This window comes from Gobius niger (assembly GCF_951799975.1).
Source record: "Gobius niger genome assembly, chromosome: 6".
NCBI lineage: Eukaryota > Metazoa > Chordata > Actinopteri > Gobiiformes > Gobiidae > Gobius > Gobius niger.
The window spans coordinates 39,070,173-39,082,071 of record NC_136857.1 but is presented as its reverse complement, the minus strand read 5'-3'; the positions used below and the strand labels follow the sequence as shown (position 1 = coordinate 39,082,071).

General features: G+C 41.4%; 1 protein-coding gene across 1 annotated transcript; it reads right to left on the bottom strand.

The window, feature by feature from the left end:
* Nucleotides 1-2,536: 2,536 nt before the first annotated feature.
* LOC306964349 (uncharacterized protein) lies at nt 2,537-9,930 on the bottom strand (the record flags this gene model as incomplete). The annotated part of the gene is made up of 7 exons (XM_079558341.1): nt 2,537-2,544; nt 3,437-3,472; nt 3,858-3,995; nt 4,202-4,309; nt 6,291-6,461; nt 7,861-7,965; nt 9,858-9,930. The coding sequence occupies 7 exons, from the start codon at nt 9,928-9,930 to the stop codon at nt 2,537-2,539; spliced, it is 639 nt and encodes a 212-aa protein (XP_079414467.1).
* Nucleotides 9,931-11,899: the final 1,969 nt, after the last annotated feature.

The following is an 11,899-nucleotide window of genomic DNA, read 5'->3' as shown; positions in this document are numbered from 1 at the left end:
TGGGAGGAGATCCCTCAGGAGGACATCCGTGGTCTCATCAGGAGCATGCCCAGGCGTTGTAGGGAGTGCATTCGTTTGGAGGAATTTCTACAGAATTTGGATCAAACAGTGACCTGGTTTGTCACTTTGATTTTTACTATAATTTTGGATCCAGACCTCCAGGGGCTGAGAATTTGATTTCCATTTATCATTCTTATGTTATTTTGTTCTCAACACATTGCCTTACACTATGAATAAAGATTTTCATCCGAAAAATCGAATTGATTGACATCTAGGATGTGTTTTTTGAGTGTGCCCTAAGCTTTTGTGAGCAGTGTATTATACAGAATAATTGTAATTTTTATAAATGTATGTTCAAGTTGCATTGGCCTGTCCTGGACAGAAAGTCTCACCAGCTGTTCCAACCTTAGAATGGCAGATATAGGCTTATTTCAATGGGAGAGGCTCATGTGAGGTGGACATTCTTTTACTTCGTGGCTCACTGTGAGGTCTTAAGTTGAGAAAGTACTGACATGTTTTACATTTCCTGAATCCTCAGAGTCTAGAGAGTTGCCCAGTATCAAACATTTGTCTCTGTGATGTTCCTTGAAGAAACAGCGTTAAACATAGTAAAACTGTTGAAAAAAAACTGTGAAAAAATGTCCTCAGATTTAAGTTTGAGGAGCTATGGTTACCACGGTAATAGTCACAGCGTAGTACATTTGGGCTCAAATGAAACATGAAAATGTCGTCTTTACAATGATACCAAATACAATGGTGTAAATCAGTATCTAATGGGCTGGAAATGGCCTCAACCAAAATATGGACCAGTGTCAAAAACAACTTTTTTGACATGGCGTTGGTTCACTTCAACAGCTGAAAACTATGATAAAGCTGTAACTCTGAAAAGGCTATCATACAAAAAAATAAACCTCAGACATGGACCTACTTAAAAATCAACGATAGCCTTTGCCACCTTTTCGGTACCGATATGCCAGATTTTGGGGTTTGGCCCATGGACTACATGTAAAGAGGTTCACAAGTGTTGCACCAATATCCATGGGGTACAAAACGCAGCTGCCCTTCTCACAGGGACCAAAAAGTGACAAGCCGTATCAAGCCGGTGTTAGCTGCTCTACATTGGCTTCCTGTGTATTACAGGATACGGTTCAAGCTTCTACGTATTGTTTTCAAATGTCTCCATGGCACTGCTCCTCTGTATTTGTCTGATCTTCTTGTACGTCAGGCCCCTGCTAAGGCTCTGAGATCAGCTGGTCCACTGCTTTTGGAGGTTCCTCGCTCCAAGCGTGTGACCAAGCGGGACAGGGCAGCTCCACATAAAAGCTGCTCTTGACTGAAAAAGAACTGCTGTTTTAGTTCTAACTAGTCCCTCTTTGTTACTGCCATGTCCTATGGATCTTCAACTATAGCTATACACACGATCTACGCAAGGATCTCCCTAGTATATAAGCACATATCCAGGCCATATGTCCGAATAAAGGACCATTATTTGTGCCAGTGGACAATGGTTGTTCCAGGTTAGCCCCGTTAGCTTGTTACAATCGCCTACAGCTCATTGTTGATGAAAAGTCCTCAATAAACCACAACTGCATCAAGCTCGACTCAGGGTGTGATCGTCTCAAAGGCTGCTTTATATAGTTACAGCTTTATTTACGTTATTATTGCATAGTACTTGTTTTCACCGGAGCTATGCACTGCTAAGGAGCTAGTTAGCTCCGGGCGAGCGGTTAGCAGCTCGGCTACAGACTTATTTTTTGACATGGCTAATGTTCTCACGTTGAAAACACAGACAGATAAAGTTGTTTTGGGCAGAGAGATAATCAGAGGCTGTCAGTGCTTTTTACTATAGTCTCCCAGGAACAGCTCACAGACCCCGGGGCAACGGTGAGCTATCCCGCCCGGCCTTCAAGGCTCCGTTTCTATGTTCTATGTTTCTATCTAATTATTGAACAATTTAGGAGCAAAATATTGTTGTTTTTGGATTAAAATGCGAATAATTGAGATTATTTAATTATTCATCCATCCATTTTCTTCCGCTTTATCCGGGGCCGGGTCGCGGGGGCAGCAGTCTCAGCAGAGATGCCCAGACTTCCCGGTCCACACACATTTCCTCCAGCTGTTCTGACCCCGAGGCGACACCAGGCCAGCTCGGAGACATAGTCCCACCAGCGTGTCCTGGGTCTTCCACGAGGCCTTGTCCCACTAGGACATGCCTGGAACACCTCCCGCGGGAGGCGACCAGGAGGTATCCGGAACAGATGCCCGAGCCACCTCAGCTGCTCCTTTCCACGTGAAGGAGCAGCGACTCTACTCCGAGCTCCTCCCGGGTAACTGAGCTCCTCACCCGATCTCGAAGGGTGCGCCCAGCGAAACTCATTTCGGCCGCTTGTATTCGCGATCTTGTTCGAGATTCGAGATTAATTAATTAAAGACTGGTAATTAACTCGATTACATTTTTTTAATTGATTCCCACCACTAATAATATTATATTTGCACTTACATATAAACAGAGCATTTTCTCATGACGATTAACCATTTAGGAGTCTGTGAAAGCCATTCAACAGTTTCACCATGGAGTTATTCAGAATAGAACATCCATTAATGTTATTGGAGCTTAGCAAGTTTGGATAAAATATAAAATGCTTTACCAGTTAACATTCATATGCACTCAATTATGTTACATAACGTAAGCACTATGAATGAAACCCGTCTGAGTGAGGTCAAAATGAGACATTTACCTGGAGAAGCTGGAGCCTCAGTAGTTTGGTTTGCACCTAGATAATAAACAGTAGTTACACATACGGCCTTGTGTCTGACTTACAGTGTCAGTGGATACAAGAACATACCTTCACAGATAACTCCAGCATCTTGATAATGTCTGCAGTTATGGGCTCCAAACCCATTATGTGAGCACTCAAATATAGAAGCTTCATTTCCTGAACAGCGGACATTATCCATCCAGATTGATCCATTGCCCTCTCCAAACTGTGCATAACGTGCTACTGCCACAGCGTCGCCACATCCGAGTTGTCGACAAACCACTGTAGCGTCGTTCATGTCCCAGGAGTCGTCACACACTGTCCCCCACTGTCCACCGTGGAAGACCTCCACTCTGCCAGAGCAGTTGTTGTTCCCTGACACCAGCCTCACTGAGCACGGGGAGGATTTTGGAAGAAAAAAACAACAACAGATTTACCATGTGCACGTATTTTTAAAGAGTAAAATGGCACCTCCATAAAAAGCTTAATTACACTCTACAATTAACTTTGTAGGAGTCTGTGAATGCCATTCACTCAATAGTTGTTCAGAATGGAACATTCAACAATTTAATCTGGGTACAATACATAAATAACTTAACCTTTACAGTAAAAGTTCATAGTGTATGTGGTTACATCATAATGTATAACGTGTCGTGAGGTCAAAATGAAACCTGTACCTGTAGTGCTCTGAGCCGCTGTAGTTTGGTTGGCACCTATAAGGAAAACATCATCACATTATTATCAAGTGGTGAATATGATATTTTAGACCAAGTAATGCATGAAACTGTTGCCAAGTGTAACCCAGTGTTCTTTTGCAGGTCGGTGACACTGAGGAAGATCCCAAGAAGTGATCAAAAGTAAAGTAGTAGTGAAGGTAAACAAACCCGTCTAAGTAAAACAACCATCTTTCAAAGTTCAAACAACTTGACAGTGTTTCTTCCAAACTCACAGTGATATTTCCTTCGTGCCATTGCTGCTTCAGCTTCACCAGTGCAAAGATTATCAAAGCATTTCAAAACATTCATGGATTCAGATTGTTCCATTGTTGTGTTGCATTTCTCTGCCCTAAACCAGGCTTGAACACGGGCTGAGACAGACCTGGGACGTTGCAGTGGGGCGTGTTGCAGCAGGACACTGGAGCAGTGTTGGAGTAAAAGGGCAGAGAGCGGTTTGTGTTGCAGACGTCCTGGGACACACAGCCGTGAATGGGCCGAGAGCCGCCCCCCGAGGCCACACCTGAAACAGTTCAAAGGAGAAACACTGAGGCCTCACAGTCCGGTGCAGACCTGTTCATATGGTCGTGTTGAAGTCAAGTGGAAAAGGTTTATAGACAGAAAACTACAGGCTTTTAGTCAAACAGGGAGAAGTTTACATGTGTGGAGTTCTTAAAGAATACAGAGAACCTGTTTTGATATTAACGTGTTTACAAAAGAGTTACTGACGTGAGTGAAAGCAGCTTTCCCCAGAGTCACAGCTCACATTCGCTTTACATCCAGATGTGTTTGGATCACAGCTGTAGCACTGGAGAGAGCCAGCAGGGGGCGATGGTACTGAAAATACAAAAGACAAAGAAATATTCAGTAAATGTCTGTAAGTCAGGATTAATGGATCATTCACAAAAGTGTTATTTCCATCAAAGAAAATGTGCATCTGTCTAGAATTAGCATAATAAATGCACATATGTATTTCAATCAGTTTTTGTGAATGATGGCAGGGGTTGCCTGGTTACAGCAGGCGGCTGATGGAGCAATTGCAGCTTTGACCCAGCAGAGGGTGCACTGTGTGACTTAACTCTTAAGTGCAGCATTTTCTCTTCCTGTATTTTGTTGTTAACATTATTTAATTTTGTCGGTATTAGGTTGTTTTTTTTACCTGTAATGGCATAAATAAATGGTAATTTAGTCGACCTACACGCAATAGATAAGACTCCCAGCACTTTTACTGCCACTGCCTGCTGGCAGCGTGTCCTAAAAGCTCCCTGAAAAGTTTTCAATTAGTTCAAAATGCAGCTGCAAGATTGTTAACGCGGACAAAGAGAAGAGAACACATGACACCTGTGCTAAAGTCTCTCCACTGGCTTACTGTTGAGTTTAGAATAACATTTAAAATTAAATCCATAAAGGGTTTAGCTCCGCTTTATCTCCAAGACGCTGTCATTCCATATCAGCCAATCAGAGCTCTCCGCTCTCAAAACTCAGGGCAACTAGTGATTCCTCGAGTCTCCAAAATGACTGTAGGAGGCAGAGCCTTTAGCTCCAAGCTCCGGTTTTATGGAATAAAATCTTGTTTGCATTATATTTGATGTCATCGTCCACACCATATTTGGAACACACGTTTAAAAGTTCCTGCATCCCAGCACTGCTTGGACTAAAAACAACATCATCGGCGTACATGAGATGATTTACAAGGGTAGACCCGATACAGCCGGTCCTGCACACGTTTAACAGCTGTGACAGTTCATCCATATACAGACTAAACAGTACAGGAGAGAGGATTCCACCTGGTCTCACTCCATTGGTAACACCAAATGGAGCCGACACACTACAGCCCCACCTCACCTGCATCACCTGGTGGGCGCACCAGTAGACTAAGATACTCAATATATACTTATGTACATGTAAAGGACTGTTTTGTCTGAGCATTATTTTGCACCGTTCATTCTACAGTTAGGGGGTGATTTATCAAGTGTTTGCTCATGTGCAAAGTGACTCACTCGCACAGGATTGTCTTAGATTTGGGGTCCTATTACTGTAATACAGCCAACACCAAATGGTAAATTAAACGCAACATGCCTCTAAACTAGCATATTTTATTATTACGCTATTTAGCCCCTACTTTTATAAATTACCTCCTTAGATTCTGCGTCTCAAGTTAACTAACACACGAGTTTTCCTTGTCTGACTCAAGAATAGACAAACTGCCAAATGTTATGTAATAAAATGCAATGCACCTGTACAAAGGAAACATACATGGAGTAAATAGTGTATTAAACTGATGTAAATATATGTGTTTAGAAAAGTAAAACCTATGTCAAATGTTAAGTCACTGTCTAATAGAAAAATAAGTAAATGCAAAACTTAAACTCAGTATTTAGAGACAAAAAAGCAGGAAATGTTCAGATTAAAAAAAGGATGTAAAACTGAGGATGAGTAAAAATGTTTCCTATTGGTTTGTTCCAATGTGTCACTATGGCGACGTCGTCTCTTGAGTTTTAATAAAGATCTTTTGAAGCACTGACAAAATATGCAAAAGCACTTTTCTCTTTTCTTGTTCTGGGCATCGAATCTTCTGCACCAGTGTCAGTTTTACAGGAAAAAAGAGCCAGCTGTTTGTTTATGGTGCGTCTGTGACAGTTCATTATCAGGGGAGCGGCTCCCCCTGGTGGCCGTGTATCATACTCTTTGTGACTTCTACCAGTAAGTATTCAGCCTGGTTAAATGTGCCTGACATTTATGATTCATAGACTTTTAAGACGTACCTTAGAGTTCAGTTAAACATTTCCTCTCAGACTAATAATAAAGTCTGACTCACCGGAGACGTTGGCAGCGTTACAGTCGTCCGAGTCGCAGCAGGTGCTGTTCTTGCGGTCGTGTTTTGGGTCAATTTTAGTGGAGAAGTAATGAACTCCGGTGGAAGGACACTGGTCGGACGATGCACAGCCTTTAGAGATGCTGACGGTCGAGTTCCCGGGGCTGAAAAACACTGAAGAGGAGCAGGTCAGTCAGTTTCTCAATACGCACAAATACAGGCCATTGGGATCGTTTTAAAGTGGAAAATGCTCTTTTTACAAAGAAAAATAAATGAGAAATAGTGTCCAAGAGTGTCGCCTATTTGCGAAAAGTTCAATTATTTTTTAGTTTTAGTCTAGTTTTAGTCGACTAAAATGAAGACAAATTTAGTCGACTTTACATTTACAATGTAAAAAAACGGGGGTAAAAAACCGGCCCTCCATCATCAAACTCTGGCCCTCGAGATGATTTTGAGAAATATTATGACCCAAATCAGTGCTCAAAGGCCTGTTAAAGTACTCTAGAAATGTGAAAAATACTGTCAATTCCTTAAAATGTCTTAGCAGAGCAGCCTTTTAGGCCATAATCCTAAAATAATAATCATCTAAAGGAAGAAATGACTTAAATCTGTATGAATTAAGAGATTAAATCTAAAGATTGAGTGGATTGAGTCTGGCCTTAGAGCAGATAAAACCTATTCTGGCCAATGGAACAAGTTTTTTTCTTAATTCAGATTATTTTGTATAATTTAAAGTGAAAAAGAAATGTTTTTTACAGTTAAAGTTAATCCGTCTGATTTCCAGTGGGATTTCTATTTGTTCGATTGTCATTAGCGTTTTAATCTCATCTTAAATTTACTCACATTTAACATAAAAAAAAAACTTTATTCAAGCAATTTTAAGTCATTTATCTAATTTAAGATGGACATTTTCCTAATGTGTATGATGTACAACACTGGCACATGTAGAAAGTGATGCTTTACGTCAATGGCTTTAATCGTCAAAAGACCCTTGGTCTTTTGACGATAAAGAAACCCGGCTCCACAGAGTGAACTCGCCTCCCCCTGATCTACATGATCTGAGGCTCTTTCAAACTTTGCTTGGATGATTTTAGTGTCTTCTTTTCCTTTTTTTTTTTTTCTTTTTTCAAATTTTAGTCACAGTTCTAGTCTCATTAAAAACGTTTAGTGTAGTTTTAGTCACAAAAATATTACTTTGACTTTTTGTCGACGAAATGAACACTGTTTTTGCAGAAAAGACATGAGACTAACACTAAAGTAAAAGCGGTTAATGAGACTAGAACTGACTAAAATCTGCAGATATTTTGATCGACTCCAAAAAACTGAAAGTAAAAAGGACTTGAAAACATTTCAGTGACATGTTTAAATCCTCTGCCAAAGGAACAGGTCAGTGCGTTGTTCATGTGAAGAACAAACAGGCAGCACAGCATCATTAAACAGGTCACCACAACTTTACATTTAATCGTGAACATTTACATGAAAACATTCCTGTCTTTGCAAATACACATGCAGATCAATATTCCAAAGCAAATACATGATTGTGTTAGTTGCAGTGAGAATCTGGAGCTGTTACCTGAGACGGAGCTGGAGACGCACATCGTCTGCGCTGAGGAGCAGTTCACCCACGTCTGTGTGGAACAGGATGGATCTGAGCAGCTCCAGCACTGAAGAGCCGCCGCTGCAACGACCACAAGCACCAGGTTACACTCAGGTTACACTCAGCACTCCAGATTCAAGGCGCAGGTGAAAACGTGGACTTTTACTGCAGGGTTTAACTCATAGATTTGTTTCTAGTTTTGTCTTTAACAACTGAGTTTTATCGTCTTTCGTTTGAAATCAATCCAAAACGTATCTATTCAAGAACACTGACATGTTTGGTGTAATTATCAGCCCGATTAAAAAAGTGCCTTTCATCGATGGCGTCTCAGATATTCAGAGACTGGAGTTATTAACATTTTATATGAAAAAGAGTCTTTTCAACGGCTCTTTGAAATGATCGGATCCTAAGACTCGGCTCCCAGAAAAGAGCCATGAATCCCATCACTGCTGTAATCCAAATATGGTCATTTCCTTTGTGGGACACAGCAGCGGGACGGGAGAAATACTGTATACACATGGCAAATGGGCAGACAAAGGGACTCCACTTTAACTTTAGTCGCTCCATAAGACTCCACACTATACAAGCCCATTTTAGGGTTAGGGTCACGGCTAAGGTCAGGGCTCGGTTAAGGGTTGAGTATGAATAAGCGGATTGTTAACGGCCTATTAGTATGTTAACAGATAAAAGCAGTATAAGTAATAAGTCAATACTTTACAAGCATATTATTAATGCTTATTAATACCTTATTTATACTTAATGAGCTCACCTTAATATAAAAGCACTACCAAAAGATCATCCTGCAAAATAAATCCTCCTGCTTTTGTCTTTGACATGATCACACAGGCCTCACATCTGCATCAACATGTAAAATGGAGGAAAATACAAAGAAGTGTCTACAATAAACAACATTCAACCGCGAAATAAACGATGCTTCAATTCATTCTTTATTCAGTACAGACACTGACTATGGTCCACATAGGATTAACAGAAAACTTCAAAATGAGACAATTAGGCCACATATTAGTCTCTGGATGGTGCACTTCCTGTAGTTGATTCCTTCCTATAGTCTGATTATCACCAGATCATCCACAAACATGAGATGTCTGACAACTTTTGCGCCTTTAACACACCCTGTTTTACAGCCATTCAACTGTAACTTCATCAAAAAAAACATTAGAAAGAACAGGAGAGACGATTCCTCCTCGTCGAACACCATTACAAACAGGAAAAGGCTCAGACTGTCCCACTTTACATGCATGACACAGAATGACACAGAAAAACAGAGATACAGAGCAAATACTTGTTCCACTCCTCTTCTGATTAATTTCATAAATAACTGGTGATGATGAACCCGATCAAACGCCTTCGTGGCATCAGTGAAGCACAGAAACAGAAGAGCTCAAGCTGTGATATTTTACTACAATCTCTGTCAGTTATTCTGTTATTTTAATATTCTTTATGCATGCCCCATAGCCTTATAGTATAAAGATTTATAGCTTTATGTAAATTCTGTCTTATATGTTTTGTGTTGCACGGCTAATCTATCTAAACTTTGGAAAGAATATTTTTATTCTACAATTTTTATTTTTATTTTTTATTTATCTTCTATTTTATTCATCTTCTATTTGTTATTTTCATTTCTATTCTGTTTTGTTCTTTAATGAATTGTTTCCAGTGTATCTGTTTGTGTATGTTGTCATTTGATAATCCGACATGAGGAGAGAGAAAAGTGTGCTACGTCTGTACTGAACAAAACCTAAATGTAATAATGACATCACACCAATAAAAAAGTTGATCATAAAAAAAAGAAAAAGAAAGAATTTGACTCATTAATTACAAACTCCACCACTATGGAAAACATAAACTTGCAATTATTTCTTATTTCAGTAACCTACAGTAAAAGTACTATCTCTGCATTTTAAATGTTTTCCCCCGGTCTCCTACAGCCTTAATCTGGTTTAATCTCTCACCTGGGCCGACGCAGAGGAGCAGAACCACCAGAACCACCAGAGGTCCCAGAGGCTGGGTCGCTGAGAGCTTCATGACGCCCGTCTGATCAGTGTCTGATCAGTGTCTGATCAGTGACTGATCACTGCGATGACTGCGTTACTTTATAAACCCTCATTCCTGCTGTGACGAGTGGTTTGTCCAGTTCTGTCACACCGGTAAATTCCAAAACTTAATTGCTTGGTGCCAGTGAATGTGAGGCACTGCCGGTGTGAACAGATAAATATATGTTAGGAGACCTCAGTTTGAAAGGTTTAAGCTTCTATAACAAAAGGCAAAGTTAGGTTCATCTATTGAAGCTATAAACGTTTTAAATAACAGAAATATGAGGAAGTTTAGACTTAGTCACTGAATAGGATGTAAGGATTTTGTGTTTTTAGAAGCTTTTATCTTTCTGTGAAGCACTTTGGTCCTCCTGGTGTCATTGTTAAGTGATATATTTAAAAAAAACTTTGATTGATTATAAAAACACAAGTCATGGCAAATACTCCAAATGTTGCAGCATCTGTGAGTGAAGTTTTAATTTATTTGAGCGGCAGAAAAACAAAACTCAGGAGGAGTAGGTGGTCGGTTGTATGAAGACCGTCACATTTATATTGCTGGGTTTCAGATTCTAGAATGTGATGATGTCACAGGACCCAGTGGAATAAAGAAAAAAGAAAATGATATGAATTACAAAAATGATCATTAATATCAGGCACTGGGTCCATGATCTCTCTACGGAGCCCTGGAAGTGACACTAGACAAAAAAAAAGAGATTTTTTCTTTTTTTAGAAAAACTCTTCCTCACCCTCCGCGGGCGGTCTCTTCTTCCTCCTGCTCGGGTCCTCTACCGTCGGCCTGGGAGCTTGAGGGTTCTGCGCAGTATCTTTTCTGGACCAAGATGTCTGATGTGTTTCCTGGGATCTGCTGGAGCCGCTCCTCCAGTTTGGGGGTCACTGCCCCGAGTGACCCAACGACCACGGGCACCACTGATGCTTCACCCTCCAGGTTTTCTCCAGCTCTTCTCTGAGCCCCTGGTGTTTCTCTAGTTTCTCCTGTTCCTTTTTCCTGATGTTGAAGTCGTTGTTATGTTTCCTCTGCTCTTTGTCACCACCACAATGTCCGGTTGGTTCGCCATTACCATTTTGTCCGTCTGTATCTGGAAGTCCCACAGGATCTTGGCTCGGTCATTCTCCACCACCTTTGGAGGTGTTTCCCACTTTGACTTTGGGGTTTCCAGCCCATACTCTGCACAGATGTTCCTGTACACTATACCAGCCACTTGGTTATGGCGCTCCATGTAAGCTTTCCCTGCAGCATCTTACACCCTGCAGTTATGTTCTTACACCTGCAGTTATGTTCTTACACCTGCAGTTATGCTCTTACACCTGCAGTTATGTGCTGGATTGTCTCATTGGCCTCTTTGCACAGTCTACACCTGGGGTCTTGTCTGGTGTGGTAGATCTGGGCCTCTATTGCTCTGGTGCTCGAGGCTCCTGTGCAGCCATGATGAGCCTCTGTGCCGTCCTTTAGTCCGGCTCTGTCTAGCCATTGGTAGGATTTCTGAATATCTGCCACTTCAGTTATGTTTCGGTGGTACATGCCGCGTAGGGGCTTGTCCTCCCATGACGGGACCTCCAGCACCTCATCTTCTGTTCCCCATTGTCTGAGACATTCACTGAGCACGTCATCTGTCGGAGCCTTGTCCTTGATGTACTTATGGATCTTGGATGTTTCATCCTGGACAGTGGCTCTCACACTCACTAGTCCTCGGCCTCCTTCCTTACGGCTAGCGTACAGTCTCAGGGTGCTGGATTTGGGGTGGAACCCTCCGTGCATGGTTAGGAGCTTTCGCTTCTTAACATCTGTGGTCTGTATCTCATCCTTTGGCCAGCTTATTATTCCTGCAGGGCATCTGATTACTGGCAGGACTTGTTCTTGCCATTGAGCTGCTTCTTAGGACCTGCCTTACTCGTTGGAGGTATTTGGCCGTAGCCGCTTTCCTTGTCACCTCTTCGAGGTT